At 37.5% G+C, this 18,485-nt stretch overlaps 1 protein-coding gene across 1 annotated transcript in view; it reads left to right on the plus strand.

Annotated features, from left to right (window-relative positions):
- The window catches only part of UBR5 (ubiquitin protein ligase E3 component n-recognin 5), a 119,870-nt gene that overhangs the window by 9,957 nt on the left and 91,428 nt on the right, over positions 1-18,485 (plus strand). The window contains exons 2-9 of the mRNA XM_015561701.1: positions 541-585; positions 975-1,056; positions 1,530-1,606; positions 2,250-2,369; positions 8,639-8,828; positions 9,004-9,163; positions 10,031-10,180; positions 11,848-12,041. Of these exons, the coding sequence (XP_015417187.1) occupies positions 541-585; positions 975-1,056; positions 1,530-1,606; positions 2,250-2,369; positions 8,639-8,828; positions 9,004-9,163; positions 10,031-10,180; positions 11,848-12,041 (1,018 nt within the window). The remainder of the gene's footprint in view (positions 1-540; positions 586-974; positions 1,057-1,529; positions 1,607-2,249; positions 2,370-8,638; positions 8,829-9,003; positions 9,164-10,030; positions 10,181-11,847; positions 12,042-18,485) is intronic.

Raw genomic sequence — 18,485 nt, forward strand, 5'->3', positions numbered from 1 at the left:
TTTCTATAGCTGCCACTAGAGCTGAGAGCTGGCTCCAGCTCTGGGGCTGTGGCTGGCTGACAGCAGGTATCTGGATTTGTTTAGCTTCTATAATTGAAATTCTGTTGCCATCACTGGCGCTCTAAGCTCTGACCCCGCTGGCGGCTGAAAGCAGGTTTCTGGGTTTGTTTAGCTTCTATAATTGCAACATTGTTGCATCTGGAGCTCAGAGCTGGGCTGTGGCAGGCGGGGAACCTTGGCTTCCTCCGTCACTGGAGCAAGCAAGCCTCATGTTCGCTTCAGCTGCATGGCTGTCGGCCGCCATCTTGGTTGGCAGTTAATTTGCATATCTTGCTGATTAGCCAATGGGAAGGGTAGCGAAGTTATGGTTAATTACCATGTTTCTCTATTATTAGATAGGATTCTTGATATAGCAAACATTATGTGTACTACTGTTAAAAATTACCAAAATATTGGTATAAGTACCTATCAGAATAGAATTACTTTGTTTACAAAAGATCTGTACATGTGGTTTATTCATGTTTTGTTTTGTTTTTAAAGGTTACGGGAAGTTTCAGAAAAACTGAACAAGTATAATTTAAACAGGTAAGAGCTGTAAAATATTTAAAATTTCCTGAAAAGAATGTTTCTTTATTAGGAAAAAGAATTCATATTTAGGAAGCATCTATTAGGAATATTTTAATCTAATTCAACTTTTTGTGAGTTGGGTGCATTTGAATTACAGTTTCTGTTTATGCTGGCTTTTAAAAAATCTTGGAGCAGCAAGGAACTGGAATTATAATGACTATGAGGATACAATTGTTAATTCTTCAGTTATTGCTTTAAAATATGTAAATATTAGTTTTGAAAACAGTTTTTGCCAGCTCTGTTTTTCTTTGGTTACTTGGATTTTTTTTTAACAAAAGGAAACAACCCTGCGATGTATTTACTATTTACAGAGTAATTTTACTTACATACTTTCTTTTATTCACCAGCCACCCCCCTTTGAATGTATTGGAACAGGCTACTATTAAACAGTGTGTGGTGGGACCAAATCATGCTGCCTTTCTTCTTGAGGTAAATTGTTTATTCGAAGAGAGAAATGAAAATAAACAGTTAAAATACAGCTGTGCATCATCAGGTTTCTTTCTTTTTAACCATGGAAAATATCAGTTTCTTGCAAGAGTTATTTCAGAGATCACCAGTTCCATTTCCCCATTGTGTAAATTCTCTGGCCCAGATAAAGCTTAAATGATATACTAGAGCTTGAAACCAATTAGTAACATAATAGAGAAGTTCCTGATATCCAGTCATTTCCTTACTCTGATTCTGTTAGATTGAGATATTTTAAATTATTTTTACTGGGTTCTTGATAATATATGTAAAACACATTTCCCCAACTCAGGTGTTAGCACCTTCTGGAAGTGAGTTTATTTATTGTTTTCTGAATTGACAGTGATAGGTACATGATCAATCTGTTCATTGAATAAATTCAAATTTTAATTCACATTTTCTACTTTGGAAATTTCTTCTATTTTCTTTGCTTTTAGGATGGTAGAGTTTGCAGGATCGGTTTTTCAGTACAGCCAGACAGACTGGAATTGGGTAAACCTGATAATAATGATGGGTAAGATGTCCTTTCTATTTAAAATTTAGCTCTTACAAGGTATTATTTTAAACCTTTATTTTTGATTTTTTTGGTAGCCCTCATGTTTTTAAAAAAAGCATTGCCGAAAATGAGACACTTAAAATAGAGTGTAGTTTGATTTTAATTTTTATGCACTGCAGTGATTTGTAGCTAAAAATACTAGCATTAAAATAGCAGAATAGATGATTAAGAATAATGACATGTATTTGGTAGGTTCCAAGTCAAATTTGTTCTTTGATCTAAATAACTTGTTAGATCATGTTTTCTTTTTTTTTTTTTCTTTTTCTTTTGTAATATATTCAAATGAAGTGACCCAACTTGAAAATGACAGGCTTTTTAAAATTTTGGTCTTTATAAATGATAGCATATAGAAAAGTTTGCTGGACAATATATGATGAATTTCAATTAACTGCTTCTAAGGAAAGCATGATTACTTTAAGAAATATAAAGAATAGTTCATCTGTAGTTAAACCTTGAAAATGTTTCAACCAGTAAAGAATTCCGGATTGTTATGGGGCTATAAGTTGTTAGATTTGCCCTTTGATGTGAAGTATACGTTTTTAGTAGGATTAATCAGAGAATACATAGGTTGTGATTGTTCTGCCTCTTGTTTTTTCCCTAGGTCAAAGTTGAACAGCAACTCTGGGGCAGGGAGAACCTCAAGGCCCGGTAGGACAAGCGACTCCCCATGGTTTCTCTCAGGTTCCGAGACTCTGGGCAGGCTGGCAGGCAACACCCTGGGGTAAGTTGTGGCTGGATGTTGGCATCCATTGGTCTGGGCCAGTGCTCTGAGTGCTTTCATTGTGCTGTGTCGTCTTCAGTATCATCTAGTGATGGGAGGAGGAAACTCTCCTGAATCTACACAGGAGCTCGTTGTAGCTCATGATGAGCCACCATAATAAAAGTAACCCTTGCAGGCTAGTCACAGCTAACCCAGGTTCTTAACCTTTTAAAAATGTGAAGTGTTCACATGTGTTTATAATGCCATTTATTATGCCAGTTTTATTATTTAAATATTTCAGTGATACCATTTTGGTTTTGTGACTCTTTCTTGGGTTAAAAAAACCCAAGATTTTTTTCTTTCTGGTATCCACATCTTATAGTTCTTTCTGAATTAACTTAGTGAAGTTTGAAATTCATGTAACTAAATCTTAAAGCCTTTAATAAAGTTATTTTTGCCCTTTTTTTTTTTTTAAAAAAATTGAGGTATAATTGACATAAATTCAGGTGTACAACATAATGATTCTGTATTTGTACAGGGAAAGTACTTCCGAGATAATTGTGAGTTTGGTTCCAGACCATTGCAGTAAAACAAATATTATAATAAAGCGAGTCATATAAATTTTTGTTTTTCCAGTGCATGTGAAAGTAATGCTTACACTATTTTTAGTCTGTTAATTGCAATAGCATTATGTCTAAAAAAATAATGTATGTACCTTAATTAAAAATACTTACTAAAACTGCTTACCATCATCTGAGCCTTCGTAATCTTTGTGCTGGTGGAAGGTCTTGCCTCGACATTGATGGCTGCTGACTGATCAGGGTGGTGGTTGCTCAATATTGGGGTGGCTGTGGCAATTTCTTACAATAAGACAATAGTGAAGTTTGTCACATTGATTGACGCTTCTTCTCATGAACGCTTTCTCTGCAGCATGCGATGCTGCTTGATAGTATTTTACCTACAGTAGAACTTTTACGGAAATTGGAGTCAGTTCTCAAATCTTGCTGCTACTTTATTAACTAAGTTTATGTGAAATTCTCAATTCTTTTCTTATTTTTTCAGTAATTTTCATAGCAACCTCAGGCTCCACTTCTAATTCTGGTTCTCTTGTTATTTCTACCACATCTACGTTTACTTCCTCCAATGAAGTCTTGAATCCCTCAACTCCTCAATGAGGGTTGGGATCATCTTCCAAATTTCTGTTAATGTTGCTATTTTGACATTTTCACATAAATCACAGTTGTTCTTATAGCATCTAGGATAATTAATTCTTTCCCAGACCCACTGGAGGAATCATGACAGCAATAGCCTGTGAAACGTATTTCTTAAATAATAAGACCTGAAAGTTGAAATTACTCCTTGACCCATGGGCTGCAGAATGGATGTGGGGTTAACAGGCATGAAAACATTCATCTTGTACATCTCCATCAGAGCCCTTTGGGGACCACAGATGCATTGTCAATGAGCAGTAACATTTTGAAAGAAGTGTGTGTTTTCTGAGCAGTAGGTCCCAACAGTGGGCTTAGTACTATGTAAACCATGTTGTTGACAGATGTTTTGTCATACAGGCCTTATTGTCCCATTTTTAGAACACAGGCAGAGTAGATTTAGCATAATTCTTAAGGTCTCTAGTATTTGGGGAATGGTAAATGAGAAATGGCTTCCGTCTGGCGCCTTAGACCACTCGGCCATCCTGACACCAGACAAACCTTTATGGATACACCATCGCCCACAGTCTGTAGCTGACTGTGCATTCTATGGGTTTGGACAAATTTCTAACATGGTTTCCATTATATAGTATCATACAGTGCTCTGCCTGTTTTATCCTACCCTCCTCATAACCCTTGGCAGCCACTGAACTCTTCAGTTTTCAGGAGGTTATTGGGAGGATAAATGGTGATTTTTCCAGACTGTTACATAATTGGGATCATACACTTTGTAGCCTTTCTAGATTCGCTTCTTTCACTTAGTAATAAGCATTTAAGTTTCTTCCACGTCTTTTTATGTCTTGGGAGCTCATTTCTTTTTTGTCACGATTAAAGTTCATTGTATGGATACACCATGGTTTACTTATCCATTCTCCTGCCGAAGAACATCTGGATTGCCTCCAACTTTTGGCAGTTGTGACATTGTGTGCAGGTTTTTGTGTGGGCATAAGGCTTTAACTCCTTTGGATAGATAGCTAGGAACACAATTACTAGGTCGTATGTTGAGTATGTTTAATTTTGTAAGAGCCCAGCAAACTGCCACAGTAGCTGTATCATTTGTTTTCCCACCAACAAAAGGTGAGAGAGTCCCTGTTCCTCCACACCCCCACCAGCATTTGGTGGTGTCCGTGTTCTGGATTTGGGTTATTCTAATAGGTGTATAGTGGTATCTCATTGTTTTAATTTGTATCTTCTTGATGACATGATGATGTAGAGCAGTGATGGCGAACCTATGACGCGTGTCAGAGGTGACACGCAAACTCATTTTTTTTGGTTGATTTTTCTTTGTTAAATGGCATTTAAATCTATAAAATAAATATCAAAAATACAACTCTTTGTTTTACTATGGTTGCAAATATCAAAAAATTTCTATATGTGACACGGCACCAGATTAAGTTAGGGTTTTTCAAAATGCTGACACACCAAGCTCAAAAGGTTCACCATCACTAGCCTAGATTTAAATCCTCTTCTCTTTATAAAACTTCTATATAACCAATTATAATAGGTTGTGTAAAGAAGGACTCAAATACAGCGGTGGAATTTAATTACTTGGCTAATAAAATATTCAATAAATATAATAAAATATAGTACATTTAAGCTTGAATAAAACCTTGGTAGACCTAATCCAAAGAAGATTAGGGCTAATTGTAAAACTCTGAGCCCTGGCTGTTTTGTTCAGTGGTTAGGGTGTCAGCCCTCAGACCAAAGAGTCTTGGGTTTGATTCCTGGTCAAGGGTATATACCCCAGTTGTGCCCCCCCCCCCTCCTGGTCAGGGTGCATGCAGGAGGCAACCAATCGATGTGTCTCTCTCTCTTTCTCCTCCTCCGCTCTCCCACTCAGTTTGAAAAGCAATGGAAAAAATACCCTCGGGTGAAGATTTAAAAAAAAAAGACTTTGAAAATGCAGATACTCAATAATTTTTGAGTTTCCCCTTACCAATCTTTGCCCACATTTCTTCTCTCTCTCTCTCTCTCTCTCTCTCTCTCTCTCTCTCTCTCTCTCTCTCTCTCTCTCTCTCTCTCTCTCTCTCTCTCTCTCTCTCTCTCTCTCTCTCTCTCTCTCTCTCTCTCTCTCTCTCTCACACACACACACACACACACACACACGTGCACACATGCACATGCACCCTCCAGAACAAACTGTAAAATTTCTTTTGCATTGGGTCCATGAATTGGAATATTAAAAAATGTCACAGTGCCCACTGACAACTCATTGCAAGTCATTGTTTACCTCACTTGTAGGTGTTTACAAAGTGAACACACTTAAAAGCTGATTGTTTCTCTGAACCTCTATGAAAAGTCGTCTCAGTTTTTTGATGGTGAAGTTGTAATCAGGTTATTTTGTAGATAAAGAAATTACATAGAGTCAAAAGTATTCTCTTTCATAATAATTTTTTCCTTGAGTTGTGTAGTTTCCCCCCCTCTTTTTGTGTTGATTATAATAAACTAGAAAAAAGTTTGCGATTTATAATTTGTAATAGAGAATCTAGGACAGGTAGATCTTGAGTCTACAAAGAGAAGTTTTACCCGCAAATTTATCAAATGCAGTCAAATATGACAGAGACCATTCCCAAAGATCGTTGTCACTAGTCTGTATCTTATGAGTCATGGCTTGTTCCCTTTGGGTTCAGAGAGGTGTCATGAATCAGGGCGTGAGTGGTCTCTGTATTTGAGAACTGCATTGGAAAGATTTGGGGGTAGTTGGTACTATTTTCCTTTTCATCAGAATGGATAATTGAGAATTGATCATTTATTTTACTCATAGGAATGCATAGCAGTCAAAATGTATGGGACTTTAATATTTTTAATATATTGGTGTTTTGTTTTTTTTAAAGAAATATTTTTATTGATTTCAGAGAGGAAGGAAGAGGGGGAGAGAGAGAGAAACACCAATGATGAGAACCATAGATTGGCTGCCTCCTGCATGCCCCCCACTGGGGATGGAGTCCTCAACCTAGGTATATGCCCTTGACCGGACTCAAACCTGGGACCCTTCAGTCCACAGGCCAACACTCTATCCACTGAGCCAAACTGGCTAGGGCTATATTGGTGTTTTTACTGATTGGCAGGTTTGTGTGCTAAAGATTTCTAGTTGTTGCTGTTATATTGTTTACTCAAATTTATCCTGGGAGATATTTCAGAAAACTAGATATTTTTGTTAAACTCATTTCAAACCAGGTTATGTAAGCGTAAGAACTCCAAGTGTATTTGGGGCAGAGAGAGGATTTATTTGTATTAAAGAGTAAATTTAAAATGGAGATATTAGTATCTAAAGTCTCTTTATTCTGTTATTTGTTACTAGAGGCCCAATGCACGAAATTCATGTTCAAGAGTAGGTCTTCCTTCCCCCTGCTGCCCGCACTGGCTTCTCTCCGGCCTCCGGCAGGCACCTGGGACCCAGGCTTCCCTCGCAGCCCCAGCTTCGTCCAGAAGGGGACCTCTGGTCTAATTAGCATATTATGCTTTTATTATTATAGGTCACTGGACGTAATAGGTGATAGGTATAACTTGCTTGAACTATCATATTCCCTTTGAAATTTAATCTGAGCTAATAATTTCTACAGGATTTGAAATGTAAGAGCCAAGCCAGGTCAACATAATTGTAAATAGTTGAAGCTGACGAGGTTGGTAAGATAGTAGGTAGTAGAGCTTTGACAAACTAGGTGGGTGCCCTATTGTAAAAAGAGATGATCAGCCCTAGCCAGTTTGGCTCAGTGGGCCTGCGGACTCAAGGGTCCCAGGCTCGATTCCGGTCAAGGGGTGTGCCTTGGTTGCGGGCACATCCCCAGTGGGGGTGTACAGGAGGCAGCTGGTTGATGTTTCTCTCTCATTGATGTTTCTAGCTCTCTATCCCTCTCCCTTCTTCTCTGTAAAAAATCAATAAAATATATTTAAAAAAAATAAAAAGATGATCAGCTGACTATTACTATAGGGTAATTGTTGCCAAATACAAATTCCAATGGCCCATCCCCCCTCTTTTTGTCCTTAGAAAAGTTGCAAATCTGGATTTTATGTTAAATCTCCTGATTTAAATGTTGGAACTAATTAATATTTTTATTTAAATAAATACGCGTGCGCACACACACAGGCACACGCATACCAATCATACATCTACAGTATGTGTGAATATATAGTGTGTGTAATATACACACGGATCTGTTTGTGTATGTATATCCTCTTTTAAATAACTTCCTTTAGAATAGGTTTAAATTAACAGAAAAATTACAAAGATAGTATCGAGATTTCCCATATACCCTACCCTCAGTTTTTACTGTTATTAATATCTAACATTAGTATGGTGCATTTTTTTTCAGTTAACATATACGTACTGATACATTATTATTAATTGGAGGCCTAATGTTATTCACATTTCCTGAGTTTTCCCCTAATGTCCTTTTTGTGATCCAGGATCCCATTCAGGACACCACATTATATTTAGTCATCTTTTTTCCTTAGGCGCTCCTCTTGTCTGACACTTTCTCAGACTTTCCTTATTTTTGATGATGTATATACCTTTTTAACCAACCAACCAGTCAGGTGTATGGACAAGACTTGGCCCATGTAGCCCATGTAGATGTCAAACCCTTTCTAAGAGTAATTACTCTTGGTCAAGTTAGTTAAGAGTGCTAAATACTATTGAACAATGTATTATCTTTGCAAATGAATGTTTTATTCCATGCAAAGCACTTTGAGTCCTAAACTCTGAATTTTACTTTTTGTGTGACTGTGTTGGTAGTTACGTCTGATGTGTCCTTCATGCAGAGGTGAGATGTGTACTATAACTCACTTTAGAGTTGTGGCTAGAATAGCTGGTATGTGGATCCTTTAAAATATATTTTAAAGATACAAAAGTGTGGTGTTTACTAGTATCTTTCTAAAGGGTGGCTTTATATGTAAGCATTCTTAAAAAATTGGAAGTGTTATTATAAAGCTCAGTACTATTATCTTGTTCTATCAAAAGACTACCATATGATTATCAGTTAGACAGCTTTATCTTAGCTTAAGAGAATGAAAATGAGATCTGAAGTGATCTTTTCAGAATGAGTGTGTAAACTTACAATTCTCTAAATTATCCAATTTTAGAAGTCGCTGGAGTTCTGGCGTAGGTGGCAGTGGAGGAGGATCCTCTGGTAGGTCGTCAGCTGGAGCGCGAGATTCCCGTCGACAGACTCGAGTGATTCGGACAGGACGGGATCGAGGGTCTGGGCTTTTGGGCAGTCAGCCCCAGCCCGTTATTCCAGCCTCCGTCATCCCCGAGGAGCTGATTTCACAGGTATGGCCCTTGTAGAACACTTAACATAAGGATGAGGTTTAACTGAATATAGTGAGTTGTAGTCATTACTCATATCATGAATTGTGAAATACTGCTCTCCTATATTGATCCTAGAAAGATGATTTTGAGAAAGAATTTAATCAAAGTGTAATTAGAATAACACTCTTCATTTCAGGCCCAAGTTGTTTTACAAGGCAAATCCAGAAGTGTCATTATTCGGGAACTTCAGCGAACAAACCTCGATGTAAACCTTGCTGTAAATAATTTACTTAGCCGGGATGATGAAGATGGAGATGATGGGGATGACACAGCCAGTGAATCCTACTTGCCTGGAGGTTGGTGGATCACCATCATGGTTTGGTCATCTCTGAAGGGAAAGGTTGTTTTTAAACTGGGGAATAGAATTTTAAAGTACAATGAGTATTCTGACTTAAATATCCAAGGTTGTAGATATTTCTCCCTAGAGTGTTTTTTTAGTTTTTGTTTTTAATCCTCACCTGAGGATAATTTCCCATTAATTTTCAGAGAATGTGGAAGAGAGAAAGACAGAGAAATATTGATGTGAGAGAAACATCAATTAGTTGCCTCCTGCACATACCCCGACCAGGGCACAGGCTTGGAAGAAGCCTGCAACTGAGTTACGTGCCCTTGGCTAGAATCAAACCCATGACCCTTCGGTCCTCAGGCCGATGCTCTATCCACTGAGCCAAACCGGCTAGGGCCCTGTAATGTTTGTTGGTTTGTTTTTTAATTACAAATTCTTTTTTAAGGAAAAATGGGGAAATGTCTGCTCAGTGTACATGTGTTTGGTCCCAGTAAAGAAATGGATGTCTGTGCATCGCTTTATCACTGGCTGACAAATGACTTTGGACTTTTGTTTTTTGGTGCCCTTATTACTCAATATGTCTTAACTGCATTTAAATTTTAACTCTATTATCTCTGTGATGTCACAAGTATCTTAAGAAATCTTATTTTCTTGTGATTATTTAGTAGGTAGCACAAGTAAGTAGACATGCAGTTGATGTTCCTTAAAATATTTGTTAAGAATGTTTACTTTATTTCCTGGGTAATGACTGCTTTTTTCTCTCAGCTTATGTCAGTCAGTTCCTGATTTTAATCTGTTTTAATTTGCAGAGATCTTTCGATGGTCTTTTGGTGTTTTCTCTATATCTGCTTCATTTTTATTTGTTTCTGTTTTGTAGAGGATCTTATGTCTCTTCTTGATGCTGACATTCATTCTGCCCACCCAAGTGTCATTATTGATGCGGATGCCATGTTTTCTGAAGACATTAGCTATTTTGGTTACCCTTCATTTCGTCGCTCATCACTTTCCAGGCTAGGCTCATCTCGAGGTAATTTTGCATTTCTTTGTGACTATTGGCTGGCTGTATGGAGAGCGAGTGGTAAAATTTGCTGTATTTGTTAATACTAAAGTAGATGAAATAATTACTTACTAAGTTTTTTTGGATGTTTTGGCATTAAAACTAGTTGTTTTTATTTTGAAGAGCCACAATACTTTGGAGATGTTTATATCTACTTTGGAATACTCATGAAGGGTTACGAGTGTATTTTTAAATAGGATTATGGATTCTGAACTAAAAGCAGAATTCTACTTTATAGTGACATGCAGCATTCAGAAAACAAATCTCTTTAGTTTATTTGATTAAATTAAAGTGATTATTCTGTTAATTTTAAATCCTGGTTAAACGAAAGAGTGAAAAAACTTCTTAGAAAGGGATTGGCCAATTATAAATATAGAAATGTTTAGCTTAATAAAATGCTATTTTAAGAAGGTATAATAGAGGTTAGAAAGAAGATTTTGAAATCATACAAATATAGGACTTTGTCTATGTTGGTATAGTTTGCATTTAATTTTGTTAAATGTTTTTACTTTCTACAATGTAAAACTGCTTGATTTAATAACAATCAGCTATATAATTTACCGATCATTAATAAATTGAAGAAGTTGCCATATTATATTAAGCTCTTGCTGCAAATATTTAGTAATTAAAACCAGTTTTAAAAGAACAAACCTATGATTTTTTAAACATACTGAACCTATTATGTAATAGCTTTAAAGAAATTTAAATGCATACTTTACTGCCTTAAATGCATCAAGTACTGAGTTTTAAAATATTCAGTACCTAACACAAATAACCCCTTGTAAATTTCTCCCTTTACTTTATGTCATTCTATGTCATAGTAGGCATTACTTTTAATTTGAACCATGTGAAATTGCTGGTACTTGCTGATTTTTGACCTGCATTGGTGGCAGTTTGAATGGATCAAATTAATTTTGTTTTTAGTCTTTCTTATCAAAAACTTGGACCTGCAAAAACTGGTTAGAGAATTTGTAGTCAATTGCAGGGGAAGCATTTTGTAAGATAAGAAAATTTTTCTATAAAGATTCTTAAAAATAAAAGCCTGTCTGGTTTCTTAAAAATTTCAAAATTACACTTATTCATAAAAATCCAGCCTATAAATTACTCTAAACTAGGCCTTGGATTATAAAAAGTTTTTTAGTTAATATTAATAGATTTAATCATTTCAAGGTTTTTCCTGTATGTATAGTTGGTTTTTTTAAAAAATAACAGAAAACATTCTAACAAATACTTTTGGTTTACATATGTATCTAACATGTTGAAATTCTAATTTATGCACATTTCTAATAAATAAATAAAAAGTTATGGTAAGCATTTTTAATGAAAGCCCAGAATTTTAAATTCCATTTAAAAAATCTGTAGCAGTTTAAAGTAATTCTGCTATAAAAACATGTTGGGATTCAAAAAAGTCTGTACAGAGCTTTTAAAAATACTAGCTTATTATTTTTATACTTTCACTGAAAGAGTTAATGTTTTGAATGTTGCATGTCAGGCTTATTAGAAATACATTTACAGTTAATTTTTGTGAGTAGATAAACTGCTGTTAGTTGCATCCTGAAGGGTCTTTACTAGAGAGTGGCTTACTTTTATCCCACTGGTGTGACCCAATTGCATACCAGTTCTCCTTCTTCCCTTAGAGAGAGACTCTGAGCTGTTGCGTGAACGTGAATCCGTTTTACGTTTACGTGAACGAAGGTGGCTTGACGGAGCCTCATTTGATAATGAAAGGGGCTCTACCAGCAAGGAAGGAGAGCCAAACTTGGATAAGAAAAACACACCTGTTCAAAGTCCAGTGTCTCTAGGAGAAGATTTGCAGTGGTGGCCTGATAAGGTATTTGGAAAAAATCCCCACCCTTTCTATTTAAATAGATTCCTGATAACCACCCTTCTACCCCTTTCACACCCCCCAAAAAAGGTTTCTATTTTATTTCAGATTTTTGTGCTATTATTAATAAAACACACACACACACAGTGATTTTTTTGTTTTGTTTAAAAAGTAAGTAGTTTTCTCAGTGGCTAGAGCATTGGCCTGAGCACCAAAAGGTGTTTGGTTCAATTCCCGATCAAGGTCATGTACCCGGGTTGCACATGTGGAAATAACCAATCTACTCTCTCACATCAGTGTTTCTCTCTTTCTTCTTCCCTTCCTCTCTCCCTTCCATTCTCTCCAAAAAAATCAATGGGAAAATATCCTTGGGTGAGGATTTAAAAAAAAAAAGTATGTATTTATGTATGCATGCATGCATGCATGCATGTATGTAGGGTATCTTTATTTTGCATTACATGAGAAGTATTAGTGAGCTGTGTTTCAGTGGTGCAGTTTTTTTCTACTTGATGAAGTAAATCAGAATGGTAATTCCAGGTAATACATCAGCCTTCTGTTTTAGAACTCTTTTTCTCGTGATAATTTTACCAGTAACTGATGGTATATCACTAATAAGATTTGTTTTATAATGTCACGTGGACCCCGGTTTTTGCAGGGCACGTTTGTGGTCATTTGGATACAAGCATGCATGTGAGGGCAAGATCAGGGATCTGTTTTTCTCTGACTAGTTAGCTGTCCCCGGATGGCAGTGAATGTGGCAGCCTCTGTGCTTTAAATGCCTGTGGGCACAAACAGGCTGAACTGTAATGCACTGGAGGAGTTCTGCTCTGCCACCGGAGAGGCTCCATGTATAGGCTGGTAGAAAGCAGCCAGGATTTGTTAAGGTGATTTGAATCTTTAAGAGCCCACCACTGCCACTAGTGATGCACCCTGTTGATGGTGTGTGGGTTTCATTGTGATGGGTGATTCATCTTCAGAGGGTCCTCTTGGAAGCCGTAGGTTTTCACCTCTGCTGCTTATTTCCAGAAACAGTTGGGTAGGAAATGTTCATCAGTAGAAATAATAAAAGATAAGAATTTTGAGGTTAAACTCTAGCAGATAAGGAGTTTCTGATAAGGATTTCTTTTCTGTCTTTGAAGTTGATTTTGGAATATTAAAGGAAAATATTATCTAACTATTTTTCATAGTTATTATGAATCTTGACATAGTTCATTTATTTTCTTCTGTATTCAGCTCATGTAGAAAACTTGAATGTAAAAGGAGCATGAATTTTAATCAGTCTCTTTGTAAGCAAAAGGTTATTCTGGTTTCCTTGGCAGCTGACAGATTTTCCCTGAGTTGAATTCTTTTACTTATTTCCATAAAACTAGAAATTTCCAAAGTTTTAACTTTCACTTCATATGATAGAAGGTGATTTAAACCACAGGCTTTCTTTTTGTGTGTATAGTGCATTGTTCTGCGTTTCCTATTTCTCTTGCCTGCATCATATTAGAGCTGTGTCTGCATATTGGCAGGGAGTCAAGAAGACTCACAATCTTATTTTCACAGTGCCATCGCCTACATACTAGTCTAAGCTTCTTTATCATGTATTATTTTTGATTAATGAAAGTGTTTTGAACTGTCCAAGTTTAGCAGAGTTGTCCTCTGGCCAGTGTGCCCGTTGTTAGGTTTAGCCAGTGATTTGCCTTTACCGGGAGGCATGTTTTCAGGCAGAACTTGTTTTCAGAGATAGTCACTAAGTGCATCATGAAATCTTGATGCTGCACAGACCTTACTTAGTATATTCCCTTGGTTTGTTTAGACATTGACTGGAGGAGGAATAGCAGTATGTGAAACAAGATGTAGCTTAGCTATACTTTTCTTTCTTACTAAACACCTAATTTAAAACATTGTCGCCGAAAAAGAACCCCTTTTTATTAGTTTATGATTGACAGTTAGACATCAAAAATTTTAATTCAGGGAAAGAAAACAGCTTAAGCCTAATCAAACTACTAAGCATTATCAATTATCAACAAATACCAGTAGATGATTATTTACAGGGCTGGGTACTACATTCAGAAAGACAGCATAGAGTTATTTATTGAAGGGTAAAAAGACCTTGCCTTCAGGTAAGTTTAGGGCAACATTCAAAGCTATCATAAAGGAGCATAGGGTGAATCCCATATGAAGGATCAGGCAACATGCTGGACCATAGTGGTCCTTCAAAATTGGGACAGTGATTCCCGAGGAGTAGACGGTTTGGGGGGAAGGCCTTCATTAGGGAATAGAGAGAGAGGTGGAGAGTTCAGGGAGATGTCAGCATGCACTACTGTGAAGCAGTGTGTCTATCTGTCTGACTGTCTTGGAAGCAGTGTGTCTGTCTGTCTGTCTGTCTTTCTAAAAATATGCATCCCAGCTTATTTTAGATTATAAGTTTGGTTAGTACCCATAGTTTTTTTATTATTATTATTTCTTTTTAGTTAGGGTGCAATTCCATTGGTATATTATCTGGATTAGTACTGACTTTCCCACCACCCACATAGAAGAACAGCTACTTCAAAATTTTACCATTTTGTAGGCTAGTAAACTTCCTTTAAAGGTGGAATATTCTCTTTTCTTTAAGCCTTTATAGTATAATCTTGAGCTGAAAAATTTTTGAGATAACCTTAAACTTCATTTCCATGAATTACCCTTTCAGTTAAAAGTCAAAACTAGTATTAAAGCATAATTGAAATTTATCATAGGATGTTGAAAACTTCATGAAGACAGAGGTGTGAGGGTAATTAAATCAGTTTTAATTGAATGTGATAGGTTTCTTGCTTAAGTATTAGGGTGAGAATTTTGTAGGAAGGCAGAAAAATATTAATACTTCCAAGTAGGTACAGTAATAAAATTAGATACAAAAGGCTTTGGGGAGTCCCAGGAGGCCACACAGAGTAATTACTAAAAGTGTGGACTCTGGAGCCAGACTCCTGGAGTTTATATCCTGCCTCTGCCACTTACTGGTTATGGTCAAATTCTAGAATCTCCCCGGGACTTTGTTTTTTGACTATGAGATGAGAATAATAATGGTTTTTATTTTATGGGATTTTCATTAGACTTAAATGAATTCATATAAGTAAAGTGTAAAGACCAAGGTTCAGGCAAGGTCCTGTTCTACAAAGAAAAAGGAAGTTGCTGCAGGTCATGGAGAGTGAGAGAGTTATGTAGTGGGTGATGTAATTAGTAATTACAATAATAATTTAGCATAATAGGACATTAAAAGGCAGTCTGTATGCACCAAGGAAAGAAGTGGAGGGAGTGTTTTACATCTGTGCCTTTAAGTCCAGGCCCTGACGTAAAAACTAGCCAAGTTTATACTGGTTTCTGATTGGTATTACCAGAAGTATTATTATGCTCTCTCTCCCCCCCCAATCTCCCAGCACTTTTTTCTCTCCCCTATTCCTGCCCCTCCTTCTCTTTGCTTATTGTACTTTACATTTCTGGAAATAGCTTTGATAATTCAGTTACTTCAATGAGAACATGAAATTTCTTAAGTAGGTGATTATCTAACATGGCTCCATTTACACTCTCAGCGCCCCCCCACCCCCCCCAATTTACTTTTTTCAGACTAGAAATTTAGTTCTGTGTTGCACATTGTAACCAAATACATATAACTATATATATGAATGTGTAAATTGTAACTGTATATGTATTTATACCAATGTAAAGTGACTTATTCGCAAGGGGGAAAATGCAATTATAGAAACAGACTTAAAAGTAGAGTGCAAAGAGCAGTGTAATAAATGTTGAAGGGAGAGGAAGGAGAAAAATTACACAGAAATCCATGCTAAGTAATTCTGCTGAAGCTGAACATTGAAGTTTCACTTGTGCCCTATCACAGAACACATCCCTTCTTTCCAGCAAGCTCGCAGAGAGGAGTTTTGGTGTGAGTTGTGTGGTGGTGATGAAGAAACAGACTGAATCAGCAAGTCAGTACTGTTAATTTGCGGTCATGTCCCTGCTGTTCTGGATCTATTTTCACATAGTCTAGGGGAAATCAGAACATTTAATCCACCGGCCTTTTGAATTACAGAGTTGTATGTAATATAGTCGGAGTTTCTTTGAATGGTGTTGAGAGGAAATAGCTCCATAACGTTTGGCTCCTTACTTAAGCTATTTGGAGCAGCCTCCTTGTTGGAACCAATTGATCAAACTCAGTCATATTGCTTTACCCCGCAGGGTTCCAGATGTGGAAACTGGTGGGAGAGGTCTTTGTTATTGTTTTTAATTGACACTGGAAAGTTTCCAGGATAACTTACAAGTTAGCTAGGTGTGTCACAAATGTCTTATCTAATAATAGACAAACATGTAAATCGACCGTACCTTCCCTACGCTAACCAGCCAATCAGGAGAGTATGCAAATTAACCTAACGGAGATGGCGGTTAATTTGCATAGGTAGGCTCCAAGTGGTGGAGCGAAGCCTGACTTCCTGGGGCCGTCGGAGCAGCAAAAGCCTCACAGCCCCGGGGCTGCTCTGGCTGGAGCCCGGCCAGAGTGAAGGCATGGGTGCCGGGTACCGGAGGAAAACCGGTGCCAGTAGCCAGGGGAAAGGAAGGCCTATTGCTCGAATCTCTTCATGCAACAGGCCTCTGGTAATTTAATAATGAAATAAGAGGAAAAAGAGAAATGGTCCTGAAAAGGAACTGAAGGCAGGCAGAGGATCCTATGGAAAAGTAGGTAGGCAGGTAGAACTGAAGGTGAATAAGGACAGATGACCAAATGGCACTATAGCCTGTGTTGTATTCCATCTGTTTCAACCATAATACATAGTACATTGCTTTTGGAGCTCATACGGGAAGACTAGTGTTTGCTAATAGTAGGAAAATTAAAATAAAAAAGATCAAAACCAAGTTTTGTGGGGAGAAATTTAGGAATAGAAAGGCCAACCTTTTCAAAATATAAATTACTAAATATAGATGAGTGGAAGTTCATGTTACTGGGCTGACCTTTTTTTTTTTTTTTTCTTTAACATTTTGGCCAGGAGCTCATTTCCATCATATTTTTAAGTTGTCCCTCTTCCTTTGGGGAAGAATTTCTAATTTGATTGATGACTCACTTATTGCTAACCAGACAGTTGTATATTTACTAATTAGATTCAACCTCTAATTTGATTTTTGTTAAATAGAGCTAAACTACTCATCGTTATGGAAACAATGCATATTCACCTTTCCAGTTGGGTTGAAGCAGGCCCCCAACTTGTTCAGAAGCAGCTGTTAGTCTGTCATTAAAACAAGAAAAGCACTGTTTTCTATGACATTGTGAAAATGAGGGAGCTAAAACACTGTTCCCTTGTGTGTATTTGATGGTTTTGTATTTCTCTACCTACAATATAAAACAGGCAGGAAGCAGTCAGTGATTTTTTTCATTGTCTTCCCTTGGTTGGTGGTTGTCCCATCATCCACGTATGTCCATAGTGGGTTTTTAGGACGTTCAGGGTTCAGTTGGCTCACTCGGGGCTTATCATCCTGGGGAATGTCGCCTCACCCTTGAGGGATACAGGCAAGTCAGTTCTGGGGGGGCCTTGTGCGTCATGCTTTTGTCACAGGGATGGTTTGCTCAGATTGCACTGCTCTGGTAAGGCATTGGCTTGATTCATTTGTTCTTGCAATTGTCAGTGTCTTCCTACTGTGTGCCACGTGCCAAGCTGGCCTTCGGTCATATAGAAGTGAATACAGTATGATTTTCCCACAGGAAACTTATTGGGGAAGACAAACATTCAAATACCACATAATGTATTCACAGTGTGATCAGTGATACACTGAAGGTGAGGATCCAGTGCCTCGGGCCCAAAGGGGGAAAACTAATAGTACTTGAGAGATTTGGCAAAGACTCACAGAGAAGAAGATATTTAAGCAGCATTTTTAAGATTAAGTAGGTGTTGACTAAGATGCAAAAGCATTTCAAACCTATCGAGCATGGGCCAGAGTCATGAAAGGTCACCCACCGTGTGTTTGGTAACAATGAGAATTCAGAGTTGCTGCTATGTAGCAGGGAGGAGAAGAACAAGCTGGAGCAAGACTACAGGGCCCTAAACACCTGGCCACAAAATTAGGATGTTGCTCTGCACTCCCCAGAACGTCAGTCGAGTTCTTGGAGAAGTGATCTGATGAGATAGGTGGGATTTTCGTGGTGTTTATTTTTAAAGAGATGAACATTGTTGGCATTGAGGGAGAAAGAAAGGAATAGGAAAAATCTAGATTCAGTTAAGAGACTGATAGAATTGTTAAAGAAAGGAACCGTGAGGCCCTCAACCAAAGCAGTGACCATGGTAGAGAGGAAAGGAGGAATTTGAGAGGAATCTGAGACAAGTGTGCCACTCGTCACTCGTCACTCGTCATTAGGTTGTTGAAAGAGGGGAAGAGGAGGAGGAGGAGGAGTGAGGAGAGCACCCAGAGGAGGTGGTGATGGCATTGTTTTGATGGGGACTG

This window comes from Myotis davidii, unplaced genomic scaffold, assembly GCF_000327345.1.
Source record: "Myotis davidii unplaced genomic scaffold, ASM32734v1 scaffold497, whole genome shotgun sequence".
In the NCBI taxonomy this organism is placed as follows: domain Eukaryota; kingdom Metazoa; phylum Chordata; class Mammalia; order Chiroptera; family Vespertilionidae; genus Myotis; species Myotis davidii.